The 19785-nt window shown below is 34.5% G+C and overlaps 1 protein-coding gene, 1 non-coding gene and 1 pseudogene across 2 annotated transcripts; 1 reads left to right on the forward strand and 2 right to left on the reverse strand.

The window, feature by feature from the left end:
- Positions 1-2941: 2941 nt before the first annotated feature.
- On the reverse strand, positions 2942-3013 carry TRNAW-CCA (transfer RNA tryptophan (anticodon CCA)). The gene has a single exon. It is a non-coding gene; the product is annotated as a tRNA-Trp (tRNA).
- Positions 3014-7594: 4581 nt separating this feature from the next.
- Positions 7595-9643, forward strand: LOC125215570 (uncharacterized; annotated as a pseudogene).
- Positions 9644-15882: 6239 nt separating this feature from the next.
- LOC125213776 (uncharacterized) lies at positions 15883-17996 on the reverse strand. Its single transcript, XM_048114513.1, has 3 exons — positions 17488-17996; positions 17230-17356; positions 15883-16257 (listed from the first exon to the last, which is right to left on the reverse strand). The coding sequence occupies exons 1-3, from the start codon at positions 17994-17996 to the stop codon at positions 15883-15885; spliced, it is 1011 nt and encodes a 336-aa protein (XP_047970470.1).
- Positions 17997-19785: the final 1789 nt, after the last annotated feature.

Below are 19785 nucleotides of genomic sequence, written 5' to 3' on the forward strand. Positions count from 1 at the left end.
TGGGGAGCATATGGTTTTTAATTAATCACTACTTAATATATATGTTATTTTTTAAGTCTTGACTACCTACCTGTATATAGTAATGCTTTCAATATTTCTATGTATATGTACACGTGTAGCATCCGTGCGATGTGTGTGTCACGTGTAATTGATTGTTTCTAATTTTAAACTTATTTCAATTATTTTTTCTGAGTTAATGTTTGATTCAGTTACTATACGAAACAATTTTGAGTTAAATATTTGATAGCATATGCTTATTAGTAAATAAGTATATGACGTCGAAAACACTTTCTAACAAGGCTCGCATCCGTTTATCCCCTCATCGATGTGAGCCTTGTTAGTGGCATGGCAGCCTGATAGTTCAGTGAAATAGGATTGCCTTTGTGAAGGTACAGTGTGTTTACGTTCTTTGACAAAACATTCCACCATTCAGCAAAAACCCTCCAAAGAAGAGAACCCAAAAGCCAGATGGGTGAGTAGATTTTTTCAACATGCTTAAGCAAGCTCTATTGTTTATTTTAACTAGGAAAGATGCTACCTATTTATTTTCCACACATATTACGGAGTATTTATTATTGTGATTTGTAAGTGTATAGTAAATTATTTATAGGTTTTGAATATTTCAATATGAATATTGGAGATGCAACTCATACAGCTGAGGATGTGATTGAGTCCTATATAATTGACATCATTCAGCAACTGATATTGGTGTTGATGAACAAATCAGTTGCATTCACTTCTATCAAGATCCGCGGACTTTGATTGAAGAAATTGATTTGATCAAGAAAGAGGTGGATGGGATTACTCGTGAGAAGGTAGTTCACCATAGAAACTCAGGTTCTGATGATGCGGGGTTAAAATTCAATTCCACTGAGAATTACCATCTCATGGTAAAAAATATGTGTACAAACAAATAAAAAAAATAGGAGAGTTAATATGTCTGCCTTGTCCAAGCATGCTTTCCTACATCTTACACAAATACTATATATCTATTTCTCCGGTGATGACACCTTACAAGAAGCATGATTCCATGCTCGGTCTTCGATTCGCTAATAAATCACAATTCTCTTCTCTAAGCACCTTATAGAGTAAATCTTAAAATTGTGCCAATGACAAGAAAAACCCCAACTTAGCATCTTTTTTCTAACTTTGAAGCTGCAGTTGCTCGGGCATGAGATTGAGTATTCAACTCCTCAAGCCCATGACATGATAGACATAGATGTAATTGGAATTTTTTCTATTGACAAGCAAATATACTAGATCTACCAAATGTATTAAGAATCATATTTTATAGGTCTTGACACAACAAGTTGCACGGACGAGCATGTGTACATATATATATATACTGATATAGCAAGTTATGCTGGCCTATCTCTAATATTAATGCCATCACATTATGCAATTTCTTGGCTTCTTCCTTTAGCTTCCTTCTTTGGTCCCTCCTACTTCGGCTTCTCAGGATCTTTGGCTGGCCCGACTGAGATTATGCATGTGTGCCGGCCACGGCCAGTTCCTAATAGGAGAGTTATATCTGCCTAGTCAAAGCATGCTTTCTTACATCTTATACAAATGCAGGTCTATTTGTCCACCTTACAAGAAGCTAGATTCCATGCTAATCTTAAAATTGTAACAATGACAATAAATGATAGAATACAGATTAAGGAAATTGAACAAGCTGCTAAGCATGATTAAGGAATTGGGCAACGTGGCAACATTTGGTTGTGGTCATGCTTAGCAGCTTGTTCAATTTCCTTAATCTGTATTCTATCAATAAAAACCCCAACATAGCTTCTCTTCTCTAACTTAGCTCGGGCAGCTGCTTGAGCATTCAATGCCACAAGCTCGAGCTCCTCTATCGCGTTAACTGCAGCTTCGCTGGTCAAGGATGGTCTTATCAAAGTTGCTGCTTGCTTTAAGATTTTAAAGTTTAGCTTATCTTGTGCTGAAGCTAAGTTTAAGAGTTGTAATCCATTTGGTAGATTTATCATAACTAGTTGTATATGTTAATACTTTTTATATTGGTATATATATGTACTAGTATGCGTGCTCGTATGTGCAAAGCACATAATCGTGCGAGTGAATAAATGCGAAGATAGTGCTAATGCAAGAGAGCAAACCCTCCCTTGTACCAACATAGTTCCCACATGTGCCTAGTTGGTGAGTTGTGGCTGCACGACTTGTAACAGATGCTGTCAAAATCATACTTAAATATTCCGAGTATAAATATATATTACCTCCCGGACCTGACAACAAAACACTTGAGCACTTACTGTCGAGCTTGAGCTCCTTTATCGCGTTAACTGACAGTGAGACCACCAAGAGTGTCCTTATTGCTTTGTCATACGAAATCTTACTTCAGGTGAGGGATGAGTCAGTGTGTGCTTGGAGCCAGAAGAGCTTCGCCGCGTCTCCACCATGGCTTCTGATCTAAAAATTCAACGAACACAAACCTCAAAAATGAAGAATTTCAATAGAGAATTCAAGAAAATCCTCCCTCCACCTAGACACAAAATACTACTACATACTAGTATACATGAACTACACCTAAAGTAACGTCACGTATTGACAAATCTTAGCATCATCTGTCATTAACGACCAATCTTTAGGAAATCCACTTCCCATTCACATATAAATGAAATTGCACAATGTGATGGCATAGCTTGCTATATATGTACACGTGTTGTGCTCGTCCGTGCGACTTGCGTGTCAGGTTCTATAAAATGGACATTAAGTGTTGCAGAAATAATGTTGCCGTGAAGGTCAGAATTCTTTCCAATTTTTAATTTATTTTGTAATTTCATTCATCTTTGTTAATTTATTAATGTAGTCGTATTTAATCTTCATTAGTTTGAATCATTTTCTGTGAAATTGCAATCCCATAACCAAATAGTTTTTTTCAAAAAACAGTATGAAAAAATATAGGACCTGAAATCGGGGGATTTGAACCCGACGTGAATCGAACACGCAACCTTCTGATCTGGAGTCAGACGCGCTACCATTGCGCCACGGATCCTCGGTGAAATTAATTGCCTATTAAAACCATACATACAGGTAAACTAATTTCACGCCTCATAAAAAGGCAAAACATACTCGTACTTTTTTTTAGTATAATTGCGCCCGTTAAGCTGAAATCGTCACTTTAAATTTTAACCAAAACTGAAAAATTGAGCGTCCGTTCTGTTTGATGGCTACGATTAAAATATTCGTGATTTGTATAATATTCAATATGAATCTTAAATTACATATCCATGTATGTATAGGTTCATTTTGAAACAATAAACATGTCCATGTTAAATGATATACTGATTCATTTTGATACAATATACACATCCATGTTGATCAAATTTAGATCCATGTCGGTAGGAGTGGACGTAGAAAAAAAATTGATAAAAATTATGTTCAAAATTTTATTGCAAATTATATTTGGTAAATTAGATTATTAATTAGGGTTGTTACATGCTCCCTCCGTCCACGATTACAAGTCCACATTTGGCATGACACGAGTTTTAAGAAATGTAGTAAAAAAATGATTGAATAAATGTTAGTGGAAGGTGGGTCTTATAGTCTTACTTTTAATGGAGTATTAGTTTTATAATAAAGTGTGAGTGTAATAAAATTAGTGGAATGTGAAATTCATTACAAAAAGTAATACAAAATAAATTGGACATTGTGTTAGGTTTGGTATACTGAAAAGCATGTTTCGAGCAAGTTTCGCTCGAATAGAATCTTGCTTATATACGTAAAACTCTATAATCCACTTTTAACCCGATTCAGTATTATTCGAGCAGTTTCGCACGAATAGAATCAATATATTATTACATTGTGTTTGCTTGTGTATTTATACGATGTTTTATAAACATTTAAATGTATAAGAAGCAAACAAAGCCTAAGTCTTTTGCTTAGTAGACTGGTTGTGGGCGTCGTCCACTTTAAGGTAACACAGTCGGTTCTATGCAATGCTTTGCAAAAGAAAAAGAAGAATTTCACAACCCAGATAGGCTTAGACTACCTATCGTGAAAGGTTGCAATGTCAGTCCGATTATTTCTAAGCCTTACTGAAATAAGATGACGTTGGTGTGGTATAGCACTGAATGGATCTAACAGCAAGACGTGTCTTTATGCTATCTACTGAAAGACTAGGTCTTGATAAATAACTATTTCTTAATCTACATACGTTAGCAATGACGGACCCAGAAAACTGAACCCGTGGGGTCGAAAAAATAATCAATAATACTTATAATATTTAAATAACTATTACATATACTATAATTTAAATATGCATAATCTTTTATTAAATATGATGATTAATTACTACGAATATTCATATTTTTAATATATTAAAATCACATCACACAACTTTATACTATTAAATAGTTTACGTTATGATAAAAAAAATTATTTTTTTTTAAGTATTTTATTTCAAATTTGTGATATGTTACATATTTTTATAATTTTGTTATTTTAATTGAGCATTTGTTAAATTCTTATTGTATCATTTAATTTGATTTGTGATTCGACAAATATTAATGCTATATTTAACTACAAATATTAATATAACTTAAAATAAAATCTATAATGAGTCATAGTACTAATTAAAACTTTTTTCTAATATTTTACTGTACATATTTTCAATTCACATACACTATAATATTAGAAATACTAAAAATTAGTAGAAAAATAAGAAAATATAAAACACATTTATCAATACTCTCCCAAAAAAGGCTCCCTAGGTTTTCTAAAATACAGTAAACAACAGCGCCGCAGCGCCCTCTTCATCTCATTCTCCAAATTTTTCAAGAAATTTTCATCTTCCGTTAACCTATTTCCCCATCTCTACCCTCTATTCTCTTCCAAATTCTCTTCTTTGGCAACAAAAAAGACATAGCGTGGGGTCGGAGCCGGAGCAGCCATGGCTCGCCAGCTGATTTTGGGAGAATCTCAGAGGCACTCACTGACCGGCTGTGGGGTCGGCCGACCCCACCCGACCCCACCTGGTTCCGTTAGTGTACGTTAGCATTGAGTATACGGTATTGATTATGCACTACTTTGACTTATCAAATGGTGCGGGTTTTTCGCAACTCAATAATCCTGATATATTGGGTAGTGGTGATTAATATCTAGCGGTGCTAGGATTGCTATTATGTTGAATCGCGCACGAGGTGAGTCTCGTTTGATAATGTCCTCAAGAGGAGCTCGAACAAGGTTTTATTAGTCGAGAAACTGGCCAGTTGGAGTTTTACTACTCTATGAATAATAAATAAGTGTTTCTTGTTAAGTCCACTCTTTGAATTAATAATATATTAATTAATTAAGTCCATAGCAGACATTAATTAATTAATGGACATTTATATCTTAAGCGCGGGAAATAAATAATATAAATAATGGAAACCCGGATTACTTGTAATTTCGGATTTAGATGGGGAGTGCAATATTACTTCTGTAGTGGCTGTTCGTAATATTCCAATTAAAAACTTATATTAAATTGGGGTTCAATTTAATTAGTAAAAAGTTAATTGGAGGAGCCCATATCCAAAACCTTCCATAGATCCCTGACTGGGTCCAATATGAACTTAATATAAATAGGAGAATAAAGGAAAGACAATTACACAATTATTAGTAGAGGAAATTTTCGCCCCCCGAGGAGTCCAAAAATTCTCCAGCTCTTCTCCGTGAGGAATTTTCTGTCTTCTTTATTCGAGTCCTAGTATTTTGATAAGATCAGCCCACCCTGATATCGAGATACAGTTCGGGAACCAGTCAGAAGATCTGTGGTCTAGTATTGAAGATCATCACGTGGAGATGGCGCGAGCAATCGACGGTACTTTGGAGAATCAAATCGGTAACTCTAAACCGTAGAATTCATGTTTTAGGATTTACTTTCTATAAGCATGAATTATTTGCGTTCTAGCATGCAATTATCTGTTTAACATGTGAATTGTTTAATCGCATAATCGGTCAAATAGATCTGTATCTGATTTATTTGTTTTGTACAAGTCTTCCGCTGTGCAAGGGGCACCAAACCCCATCACATTGTTGGTGGACGGATGAAAATGGCAAAATATGACGTTTATTGGTAGACGGATGAAGTAATAATTTGCATCAAATTTGAATGAATTTAGCAATATTATAAAAGAAAAATAAATTAAAAAATAGCATGATTCCATTGCCTTGTGACCGACACTATATATATCTATGTTTGGATAATATACAGATTTTTCTTTTTTAATATGTGTAAAATACTTTTTTCTCAATAAATACATAGTCAATAAGCTATATATACACATTAATGTAATTACTTTAGAAAACACAGGATGTCACGTGCTCATTTTATATGAGTTAGATCATGAAATCGCACAATCCAAATTCGATCATAGTTAGCAAATAACATACTATAAGATGTGGGGTTTTATTGCAATGTACCCCTAATATTTTATACTATTGTGTGCATAGTGCATAGTGCATAGTGCATAGTGCATAGTGCCATAGTGCATATTGTGTGCAAAGAAGTGGCAATATTGCGGTATATACATATATATTGTTTCCTAATGATATTTGTTTAATCTGTTTTATGGAGTAATATATATGTATAGGTGCAATTAATTATTAACAATATCATATTTTAGTAACCAATTAAACCAGGAATTATTGTGGAGTTTAGAATAAAATGTGTTACTTTTAAAGTTTATGATACGCTCGAATCCTTTGGGACTTGCAATTTACTTCAGAGTGTATTCTAGTTTGTCCCATTCATTGAAATTTTCTTTTGTTATAGTGTTAAATGGGAAGCTCTTCAAATCTTGGGAATTTAATTATGTTATCATACATGTAGTGAATAATCAGATGAAAAGTATTGGAAATATAGGATAATATGATGACACATGCATTGTGCATATTGTGTGCAAAGTAGCATCAATATTGTGCTATTATGTGCTATTTTGAGCACGTATTGTGCTCTCACAAAATAAAATATAAAAGTGAATGAATAAAGAAAGCAGATCTAGAACATTTCTCACAGCATGCCTACAAAATAACACTATAAAAATAAACAAAATAAAAAAAACATAAGTGAAATATCAAGAATATAATTAAAAATAGAAAAAAATCCATTTTTTCTGTATAAATGTGCCTTTGATGAGTTAGAACTATTTATCCACAACTCTTTCTTTTATTTTGAATTACTTCTACCATTAATACCTCTCTAGTGATTATTTTCTCTATCATCACAAATATACAATTAAATGTAAATTTTGTTCATGCGGTAAAATTAATTTACAAATTCCTACGAAATTTGGATCTCTAGCAATAACATGTTTTTATAAAATTATTATCATATTCAAAATTTACTGATTTTATAAAAAAAACACTAATTTCAATAAATAAATTTGTTAAATTCTTTAATACGAAAAATTTATATTGGACTGTTTAATAAATTAAAATTTATCCTAATTAACAAATTAAGAACAGGCTCAACTTCAAGACCATGTGTTTGAAATCTGGGCCGATTGATTTGGCCTAATTGAGTGCGCCTCTCAACTATATTCTTCAAAATGAATGATTTACCTTCAATGAATATATTTCCTAATGATTTAAAATAACTATATATAATAGGACTCCACAAATTACTATATTTACCCCAAAACAGAAAATTAAAATCCATAAAAGCTATAACTTACCAAATCCACATTCTGAAATTCTAAATTATGTCTTCAAAACCAACGATAATCTTCAGAAGATTTCTGCCAAATTGTTGATATAAACTTCTACATTATCACTCACTTCTCAATTCCAAGCCAACAAATTCGATGCTTTTCTGCTTATCCCAGATTTGATTTCAACTGTATACGTGAGCCCGATGATGCCATCGATCAATTCCAGAATATGTTGAGAATGAATCCGCACCCTTCTGTTATCGATTTCACCAAGTTACTGAGTGCCGTGGTCAAGATAAAGCAATACTCACTTGCACTTCACCTGTTCGACGAAATGCTTCAAAGGGGTGCTCCTGTAAATCACTATACCCTGAGTATTGCGATCGATTGCTTCTGCCGACTGAAAAGACCTGATTTTGGGTTTGCGATTTTAGGCAGTTTCTTCAAGCGTGGCTTCAAGCCTAATGTGGTCACTTTTACCACTCTCATCAAAGGGCTTTTATTGGTCCGAAGGATCCCAGAGGCAGCCAAGCTGATGTACAAGTTGTCTGCAGAGCAACTGTGCAATCCCAATGAATATACGTACACTACTATGCTTAATGGGTTATGCAAGGCTGGAGGCACTCTTAAGGCACTTGAATTGCTTAGTCAATTGGAAAAGGGAAGCTACAACTAATGTTTATGCTTATTGCATAGTTATTGATGGCTTGTGCAAAGATAGAAAGGTCGACGATGCTCTTCAACTCTTCTCCACCTTGGGTGAGAAGGGGATTTCACCCTAGTTGTGACCTATAATTCAATAATTGAGGGGTTATGCAATCATAGTAGAGGAAAAGAGGCTGAGGACATGTTAAGGAAGATGATATCGCATAAGGTCTTCCCAAATGTGGTTACTTGTAGTATTTTTGTACATGCCCTTTGCCGAGAGGGAAGGATGGAAGAGGCCGAGCATATGCTTTTAAAGATGAGGCAAATTGATGTTCAACCTGACATTGTTACATACAATGCATTGATGAATGGATATTGTTTGCAAGGAGAAATGGATAAAGCTAGAAACATTTTCCAACTAGCGGTGAAATCCGGCATCAAGCCTGATGTTACAAGCTACAGTAGTTTGATGAACGGGTACTGCAAGTTGGGACAAATTGATGAAGTAAGTTGTATTTTTACCATGATTCGTACCAAAGGGTTAGAGCGCGATGTGGTTTCTTATAGCATAATGCTAGAAGCCTTATTTGGTGAAGGCCGGTGCGAAGAGGGCTTGCTGTTCAAAGAGATGGAAGCTCTACAATTGTATCCTGATGTAATAACTTACAGGATCTTGTTACATGGTTTGTGCAGTGCTCATCGTATTGATGAAGCATTTTCCATGTTGCATACCATGGAAAACAAAGGCATCATTCCAGATATAGTTTCTTATAACATCTTCATTGAAGGATTGTGCAAAAATGGTAAACTCAGACAAGCAAAAAATGTGTTTGACGAGCTTCCTTCACAAAATTTGCAGCCTGATGTTATAACATATACAAGCCTTATTGGTGCACTTTGCAAAGGAGGGCAGATAGAAGAGGCTAAGGATTTGATGGTGCAAATGGTGAACAAGGGGTGCTTGCCCAATAGTGTGACATACAATGTTTTTGTTCAAGGTCTTCTCAAATGGAATAAGTTGGACGATGCGATTCTTGTCTTGAAAGAGATGATTGCAAGAGGGGGATGCACAATTGGTGACCCCACTATTTCGATGTTGAGTGAACCTCTGCGAAGGGAAGATAATGATGGTGTTCTATTTGATTTGATTCTGAAACTTTTACCAAAGAAGGTGTAGGCTAATCTAGTTTGGGTGGCACTCCTTATTACTATTTTAACAGATACTTTAGAGTGCACAAGTTCTAATTTGGCTGTTGAATCTCTTTGTTTATATATTCATATTAAATGCTTGAAATTGTACTTTGATGGTTTGATTGTGGAGATTGATCACACAGTGTCTCATTCTATTTCGAAAGATGGGAAACTAGCTATGATTGATGTTGAATCGCTTGTTGATGTTAAATTAGTCTCATTCATTATAAGACTCATTTTTAGTCATGGCCTCATTTTTCTTCTGATACATTAGCAATGCCTGCTACAGGGCCGGGAAATGACTGCTCGGGGCAGTGTTCAGCCTAGGCTGCGTTCGATAATCTGGCGGCCGCCTCGTCACAGGAGCTGCAACATTGCTGCAACTGCGCCGCACACCAGCTGCATCTAAACTCGACCCTATTGTGTATGGCCTTAGCGCTTATTAGTCCAATGGTGCAACTGCTCAATGCATATCTATTCATACGTTGCATCTAATCATGGCCCTTTAGTTCTGTTTTCGAAAATTTCTCCATCAACCATAACTAGACCAACCCGTTGATTTGTTTTGGAACTTGTTTTTTAAGCAGAAAACATTCATGTGTCCTCTTGCCGTTTGGTCCTTGTTTTTTAAGAATTCGGGCTAGGCTCGTTCAACCAAGGCCATGTTGTGGACCGGAACAATGAGCTCTGAATTTATTCAGACTTCCTTTGGGCAACAATTCACCGTTGGGAAGATGATCAGCAAGGGTATTTTACCTAATTTTGTCACATATAGTACCATGATTAAGGGACTGTGTGACAGTGATAGACATAAAGATCCTAGAGAGTTGTTGTACGAAATGATCAATTCCAAGATATCTTTTAATGCGATTACTTTTAGTATATTGATCAATGCATATTGTAAGGCAGGGAAGATGGAAGAGGCTGTAAATGTATTAGATATTATGACGCAACAAAACATTTGTCCCGATGTGGCCACATATAATACACTTGTTGATGGATTTTGTATGCAAGGTGAAATAGATAGAGCAAAATGAGGTTGACAAGGCAAGATCATTTATGGAAGAAATGTGTGAAAAGGGATTCTCTCCAGATTCTGCAACTTCTTCAATGCCAAGTGGAGATAATTTTTTATGCAAATTGATGAAGGACCTTGCGCCCAAGGAAATTGTATCCTAGTCCGTATTAATTTGCCACTGTAGCTATGCGGACGATGGGTAATCCATCATCCATGCTTGATAGATCGTCCGCGGACGATACGCGTCGACGTCGCATCGTCCGCCCCACTGTGGGTGACGCGGACGATGCAACGCGTGTACAAATTTTTATTTTATTTTTTTTGAATTTTTATTCTATTTAAACACTCAATTCTCATACCAATTTATTCCATCTCCCAATTTATTCTCTCCCATCTCTCAAAACTTTCCAACTTTCTCACTAGAAAAATGAACCCCGGCAACGACTGGAGTACATCGGAAGGCATTACTCGGGCCTTATTCGATTGCATTCATGAGGCTGCGGCGGAATGCTTGATGGACATGGTGTGTGAGCGTGAAGCGGCCGAGCAGGCGGCGGCGGCGCAGATCCCTCGGCCGATTCGTCGTCGGACGTTTGTCCGCCGGGAGCACGACGTAGCTCACCAACGTCAGCTCGCAGACTATTTTTCCGAGCAACCACGGTGGGCCCGACGGTTTTTCACCGCCGTTTTAGAATGCGGTGAGATCTTTTTGTCAGCATTGTCCACATGTTAAGAGGCACGTGATGAATACTTCCAATATCGGGAAGATGGCATCGGCAGACCCGGGACTTGCGCCGTTGCATAAGTGCACGGTTGCGCTCCGGCAGTTGGCCTACGACACCATGGCGGATATGTTTGACGAGTACCTTCACGTCGGGGAGACAACCGGCCGCAATTGCCTGAAGAATTTTTGTTAGGGAGTTGTGGAGGCTTATAGCAACACATATTTGCAAAGGCCGACTGCTGAGGATTGTCAGGCCCTGAAGAATATGCACGAGACGACCCACGACTTTCTAGGAATACTAGGGAGCATCGACTTTATGCACTGGGAGTGGAATAATTGCCCGACGGCGTGGAGAGCCAATTTACTAGTGGATACAAGGACAGCCACCCGACGATGATCCTCGAAGTCGTCGCTGACTATCGGCTCTGGATCTAGCATGCTTACTTCGGTGTAGCGGGGTCGAACAATGAGATCAACGTCCTTAACTCCTCTAACCTCTTCGCCGATCAATGCAGGGGTCGCAGCCCGGCCATCAAGTTCACTCCAATAGACGTCAATATTACATGGGGTACTACTTGGCCAATGACATATACCCAAGGTGGTCCGTTTTTGTGAAGATGTCCAGCTGCCCAGTGGGTGACAGGAACGTGTTATTTGTGGCAAAGCAGAAGGGTGCGCGGAAGGATATGGAGCGGGCTTTTGGTGTGCTACAATCGCAGTGGGAAATAGTGAAAGGTCCGACGCGTTTCTGGTTCAAGGAAGTCATCGCCGATGTCATGTATGCGTGCATCATCTTGCATAACATGATAGTCAAACAAGAAGGTGGAAGTGTGACTGATTGGGGCGATGATGAAGGTGGATCTAGCTCCAGCACGGCAACCCCACCTCACGTTCGAGGATTACCGATGGGCTTCAATGAGGTTCTATCTAGACAGACCTCAATGCGCAGCCAATAAGACCATGCTCAGCTCATGAACGACATGATTGAAGAAGTTTGGAAGCATAACCGCCATTGAGAATTTGTAGTTTTTTTTTCGTACTGCAATTTGAACTTTCAATGAAATGAAGTTGTTTTTTCCAATTTATGTAGTGTTTTAAATATTCAAATAAATAAAATGCTTAGGGGGGACTTTAGGACGTCCCACTGCAGGTGGAAGGGTAGGAGAATAAAATGCTGATGTGGCAGTGCATAGGCGGACTACAGAGCGCCCCATTGTGGATGCCCTAAGTAAATTATCTAAATATAAAATGTTATATATTCATCATAAATATTGAGTAACATGGTAAACCGGAATTGCACTTTTAAAATTGCCGAAAACTCGAATACGTCAATATCAAACTCTGTCTTTTTAGTAATTCCTCCGTCTCTAGGAAGATGACTCATTCTTTGAGCGGCACGAGATTTTATGCAACTTTAGTTTGTCTATTAAGTTAAGAGAGTAAAGTAAGAGAGAGTGGATAAAGTAAAAATAAAGGTGTTTCTATTTATGATAATGAATCATCTTTGTTGGGACAAACCAAAAAAGAAAGTGAGTCATCTTTGATGGAACGGAGGGTGTACTTCATCTTTTAAAACACGCCTTTGGAAACTGATTTTGGAAAGCAAATCATTACCTCCTCGTCTTCATCATCATCCCTAATCAGCCTAGTATATGGAGAATGTAATACTAATATAATATTTTTTTAAAAAAACCAGAAAAATGGCCTAAATGAAAAAGAAAATAATGCAAAGATAGAAACAAAGAGAAAACCTTAATCTATGTCTATACATATATAATTAATAATTATTTTGTGAAAGGGAGGTAAATGCAATAAATAAAAACTATTAAAGAATTTGAAATATTAATTAGTTTTGGGCAGAATTTGAAATATTTATATGTTTTGAACATAATGTTTAATAAATTAAAATATTTGCAATAACTGCCATGAATAATTTTTTTCTTTGAAATATTAAATTTAGACCCTAAACTGCAGTTACATAATGAATAAATATGACCAGACTAATATTAATTAACCTTTCATTTCCATCAATATTAATTAACCTTCATACTCATTTATTTAGCTACATCGTGTAAGTTGATTATGCATCTCACCTTAATTTTGCATCTAAATTACCTGAATTTTGCATCTAATAATTTAAGTATGCATATTTTCAAATACATGGTCAACAATGATGCATCTCAAATTTATTTTTAAGTTTTAGGCATGAATTTGAACATTTATAAGTATGAATATTTATTTAAATATTTTAATAGGCCCTTTGACTAATTTTTAAAGTACTGTGAGTAGGCGGTTACAAATCTTTAAATAGGATAAGGAGCATTTCAAAATTTGTAACCTCTATTCTCTTAATTTTATAATTTATGATGTTTTGATTTTATGATCTCTCATATTCTAATTTTGTTTATATAAAAGGCATAGAGTTGTGGATGTATTACACACTAACAAAAACATTCTTCATTCTCTCTCAAGCTCTAAACATTTTATTGTACTCCCTCCGTCCCAGATTTATAGTCACATTTAGTTATGGCACGGGTTTTAAGGAATTGGTGGAGTGTGTAATTAATGAAGTGAGATGGTGGAGTGTGTAATAAATGAAGTGAGTTGGTTGAAGGTGGGTCCCTTTTTGACTTTTTGGTTTTTTATTTTTGTTTTGGTTTATTTTTGTGTTGATAATGGCATTTGGGTGTAATTTTAGTGAATAATGTCCAAATATGGAAAATTCTAAATGTGACTATAAATGTGGGACGGACTTTTATGGCAAAATGTGACTATAAAACTGGGACGGAGGGAGTATATTTTAGGAACATTGTATTGCTCAATTTTTGTAGCTCCAACAAGTTTATCGGTGTCTAGCGGGTTTGATGTTATATACGTTAGGAGGAAGTCGTTTCATCTTTGGGGATAATACGTCAATTCGAGACCACTAACCACGATACAATTTGTCTTACGGAAAGAGGGTTTTTCTCGACTAGATTTATAGTTCGGTGGGTTGTTTTTTTTTTATTATTATTACAATAGTTAGAGTACCGCGTGTATATGGTTCAAGAATTTTATCCTAATATTTCTAACCATTCTTAGAGATGGATGAATTGTAACATTCTAAACTTGAAACATGCATAATATTTATCTTCATCTTTACGCAATTTATTATTTTTGTGTATTTATATTGTCACTGGCCCTATAATTATATTAAGTGGTGTCACACAAAAAATAATATTTTATCACTTATGATGAATTAATAAGTGGGGCATAATATGTATATTTGCAATGAGATAATTAAACCTATCAAAATCAAGTTGATCAAACAATTAGTTGTTCAAACAAAATAAAATAGGTTGCTACCAAATTTTGCTTTACTAATAATACTATTGTTGAAATTAGGATTTAGCACTTAATTATTCAGGGGTACAACTGATTTTATATAGAAAATGTAATTATCTTATCTATAGGTGATCATGCTGAGTAAAAATATATTATATTAAGTATAGTTTTACAAAAAGAAAATTTGCAGTATTAAGAATTGCAAAGTAGCATAAAAAAATACTCCATCCGTCCCACTTTAGGAGTCCCGGTTTACTACTTTTGGGTATCCCACTTTAGGAGTCCCGGTTGGAATACTCCATTATTGGTAATAGGCCCCACATTCCACTCACCTTTTCCAACTCACATTTTATTATAAAACTAATATATAAAAGTAGGACCTACATTTCACTATCTTTTTTCACCAACTTTCCTTTATATTTCTTAATACTCGTGCCGAACTCAAACGGGACTCTTAAAGTGTGACGGAGGGAGTAGTATAGATGTTTCATGTTCCAACAAACCACGTTTAAAAGTGCAATAAATAAAAATAAACGTTCCAATATTCAAAAGGGCTATCATTATTCATTAATATAATAGTGTTAATGCAACCAATTAATATGTAATGTTTTTTGTGTAGTTTATCATTTGAAATTTTTTATGGTCATAATTTTGACGTTTTGAATATTATGAGTTATCGATTTATTATTTTGTTAAAAGTGTGATTTACATTATTTTTAGTAGAGAAATATGAAGGATTGTTTTAAACATATTTTTCAAAAATGTCAACACTTGATAAAGTCTCTTTATCGTTGTCCAAATAATTGTGTTTGTCTTGATTCCATTTCAAATATGTTTAATTTTATGTCTTTAGGTGTAAAATAAATTGAGGAGCATATATTTATTGAATTATTATTATTATATAGTACTCCATATTTTTCCATTTTTAAATATTATATAGTTATATTATTTCTTATTTTAATCAATCGATTAACAATTTAAAATTGTATAACATAAAAATATTCTGTCGTACATCGCACGTGGGTTAACACTAGTATTAGTAAATTGCCACTTGAACCTACATAATTTGGTAAATTGCCATGGCCTATAAAATAACATCATGTTTGTAAACATTCATTCAATATATTAAAATACATAGAAGTGGAAATGTACTCATATTAAAACCAACAAGTACAATCGTGTTCGACCCAATTATTATGATAAGATAAATAATCTATAACATTCCAACAAAATATTGACAAACTATAAACCAATGAATCACCTCATCATTCAAGAAACCAAATTAAATCCCAACATAAATTCTATTTTTTAAAAAAAAGGCCCTCAACTCAAATATAGCCATAGGAGAGCATCTCCATGAAGTCCATCTCCTTTTGGATGTCAAATTGCACGTTCATCTGCGTCTCCAACGACGCGATTTGATGCGTGCAAAAGGTGTCGTCATGGGCAGGTGCTGGGGTGGGGGCCGGGGAAGGGGCCTTGGCGTCGACAATGATGGTTCGGATGTAGTTTTGGAGAGGGGTTGAGGTGGAGTTAGCATTGGTGCGTGAGGAAAGTTGTCTCCTCTTTGTTGCATTCCAATGGTTTTTTATTGTGTTCTCACTCCTCCCGGGCAAGCTCCGTGCAATCTCTGCCCATCGATTACCTAGTTTTCGATGGGCTTCGATCAGAGCCTGGTCTTCCTCCTCCGACCATCGATCTTTCTGCAACATGTACATGTAGTGTATATGATGGAAATTAGTGTGCTTTGTTAGTGTTGCATTGTGCATATTCAAAATAGTGGCAATATTGTGATGTTATGGCCAGGTATCAATAAAAATATTAAATTAAATATAAAAATAATTAGAATAAAAAAATGAACAACCAAAAAAAAAATTCGACCAAAGTAGTTACTCTCAAAATTTCACATATATTCGTCTTAACTATATATGTGACCAAAGAACAAAATTTAAATTAATTCGTGAGATTTTTAGCATAAAATGTTGGTTTAGTTAAACTATATATGTTCATATGTATAGGTATATTTAGTGACCAACACTCCTTAAAAAATAACTCCATATAAAAATATCACATACTGTATATGTTTATGCACTAATAATACATGTACTCAAATATTAAATGTACACTCTTAAGAGAAGAATCTTGAATTTGAAATGAAACATATCATATTCAACCCTATAAAATCATTCCTTCAACTAAAATTACAAGAATGTCAGTTGCAAGATCTAACATACAATTCTAATCATTTTATTTTTGCACATATCACACCTTATATAATTGCATAACATATGCTTCTTAAACTATTAAGTATTAACACTGATAACCTACATAACAAAATATAAATATGTATACACGCACACATATAAGTCATGTAAAAAGTACTATGGTAAGCTGTCATTGCGCTTTGGAAATGCTGAAAACTCAAGTGCGCATATTTCAACTCTATTTGTGGTCAAGTGCGTCAATTTCAACTCTGTTTAAAACTCAAGTGCGTCAATTGCAACTCTATTTTTATTTTTTTAAGCACGCCTAGAAAACCAATTTTGGTATGCAAATCCACCTCATTTTCATTCCTAATCAGCCTAGTATGTAATACTAATACAATATCAAACAAAAAAGGCACAAAATGAATTAAAAAGGAAGAAAATAATGCATAAATAGAAGCAAAGAAAAACCTTAATATCAGGTTTTAAATGGTTGTGCCATCTTTCCCTACATTGCTTCCCAATTCTCCCACGAAGCAATTGAGCAATTGTAGACCATTTTCTCACACCATGCTTCTCCACCAACTCCACCAGCATCCTACAAAAAAAATTAAAAATCAACAAAATTAAAGATCAAGGATATAATTACAAAAATTAAAATAAAAAATTAAAAATCAACAAAATTAAAGATCAAGAATATAATTACAAAAATAAAAAATAAAAAATTACCCATCTTCTTCTGGAGTCCATTGGCCTTTGATGATTTCTGACTTTGTATCTACAACTCTTTTTCTTTTATTTGGATTTTTTCCAACATTAATCCCTCCTTTGTTGTGATCGTCATCTTCCTCCAAAAAATTCTTGCTCTGCAAATAATACTCTTCAAAATGGTGGGTTGTTTGACACTGATGATGATCAACCGCTGTCTGAAACGAACCATGCATGTAAGAATTCTTGGAAGAATCTTGGTTCAATCTGATGAAAGAGGCTTGAAAGGGATCGAAGGGATCTTGAAACGTCGGGAAATTACAAAGCGCGTTGAAATTAGATCCCTCAACCGGGAAGTAATCGAGAGTATTGTTAGTGAAGAATCGATTTGAAGAAGATGAAGACGAGGAAGCAGCGCCACCAGTGGTGAAGCTACTGCCCTCATCCATTTGTGGAATGTAGGGATTGTTTTCGAAGCTTTTATTTGAATACATTGCAAAATTTACTCCATTGATCGTGTCAAAGTCCATGGAAATTGCAAGAGAGATGAATGTGGCTTTATCAGTGTGATAAAAAAGGGGTTTTCATTAATTTTTTTGGTGAATATTCCTAATTGGAAAAGGTGGTGAGGGATGAGAAATTGCTATTTTGTGAGAGATGAAAGCTGTGAGAATTTATGGTTAGGGGTTCTCCTTTTATAGATCTTCTAGCTAATTCAATTTTTTGAGAAATGGAGATATGGCTAAATTAAATACTCTCTTCCTAATAAATATGAAACATTTGGTTTTTGGCACGGGATTTTATACAGTATTGTTTTCTGTGTTAATGAAGAGAGAGTAAAGTAAGAGAGGGGGAAAAGTAGAAAGAGTGATGTTTTCATCTTAGGAAATATTTCATTTTTAATGGGACAACCAAAAAAGAAAACGTTGCATTTCTAATGGGACAGAGGGAGTATAAAATGATATTAAGATACTAAGATTTGACTAGTATCGAAACTTGGCTAAGACCGGCGATTGGCCACTGCAGTATCTTTACATCTAAAATAAATATTTTTTTTTCTTTTTTAAGTAAATATATATTGAGTGTAAACGTCTAAATAAAATAAAATAAATAAAATAAAATATAATGCACTGATATTACATTTCCTTTTTATACAATCACATATATATCATTATCAAATTATTGATACAACTCCTTTAGGCTGTATAATTAAAGAAAAAGCACTCTCTATGTGGCAAGTTTATCAAATAATTATGTATAATTGTGTTTTTCTCTAAACAATAGGTTGTGTGATCGAATCATTGCAAGCAAGTTAGTGCTATTGTGATTTTTGGTAATGATAATTAAAAAGAAAAAAATACTCTCTATGTTGCAACTCACAAATTGGAATATTGTTACATGTGATATATAATTTGACAGATTTGTTATACGTACCAGATTAAAATGTTACTTGAAGATATATGTTAGTATTATTTTTTACATTAAGATGTACTGATATAAGTATATTATTGTGACAGTTGTTTTATATTACTCCCATGAAACAAGAAAGGCCATTTTTATTTACTGCAACATTAGTTATATTAAGTCCTTAAAACGATGAGGTGGAGATTTAATTTGTAATTGATGGGTAGATAAATTCTATTTATGTCTTAACATAATTATTCGGCATTTATATTGGGAGAGCTTAAATTGAGCTATTGACTCTTCAAATGATAGCATTAATCATAGTAATAATTGACATTAAAATCTAATCTTTTTCCTTTGACCCTTTTCTCCTAGGAAAATTTTTATTTATTAAAAGTATTCTATAAATTTCTGAAATTGGAAAATTGTCGAAATCGTTGTTGCTTTTGTTTTTTTAGTAAAGAATGTTGTGTTTTGATAACATCATTAACAATAGCATAAAATTGTTGAGGATTACATAGATAACAAAAATATTATACTACTATACATAAACGACATACAGATTATTTTTTTATGAAGTTGAGCTATTTCAATTTTAGTGCTCCATTTGCTTTGTGATTTATGATTCCAAAAATTGTTAATTGAAAGATTAATTTGAGTAATTATTTGTTATTCATGATTCAACTTATTGTATCCATATATAGTGAAATTATCCCACCATACTACATATGTTAATTGCTACGAGTATTCATGATATATATAATTTGACGAACTAAACGATCGCAAGCATCATTCAAAAATTTGTATTTGTTTGCCACTAAATATTTCTCAAGATTATAGTAATTCGGATAGCATGGTGCGATTGACACCCTAAATCCCTAATGAGTCGGAGCTCCCTGGATTTAACCTAACAAT

The sequence above is a fragment of the Salvia hispanica genome, chromosome 2, assembly GCF_029641045.1.
Source record: "Salvia hispanica isolate PSC_SH4W2 chromosome 2, Shi_PSC_v1, whole genome shotgun sequence".
NCBI lineage: Eukaryota > Viridiplantae > Streptophyta > Magnoliopsida > Lamiales > Lamiaceae > Salvia > Salvia hispanica.

Bases quoted from the DNA above. Each gene is read 5' to 3' on its own strand.
- LOC125213776 (XM_048114513.1), bottom strand. From the start codon at position 17,996: ATGGACTTTGACACGATCAATGGAGTAAATTTTGCAATGTATTCAAAT. The intron at 17,357-17,487 runs GTAATTTTTTAT...TTTTTTTTGTAG, and splicing joins TGGACTCCAGAAGAAGATGG to GATGCTGGTGGAGTTGGTGG. The intron at 16,258-17,229 runs GTTTTTCTTTGC...TACATGTTGCAG, and splicing joins ATTTAAAACCTGATATTAAG to AAAGATCGATGGTCGGAGGA.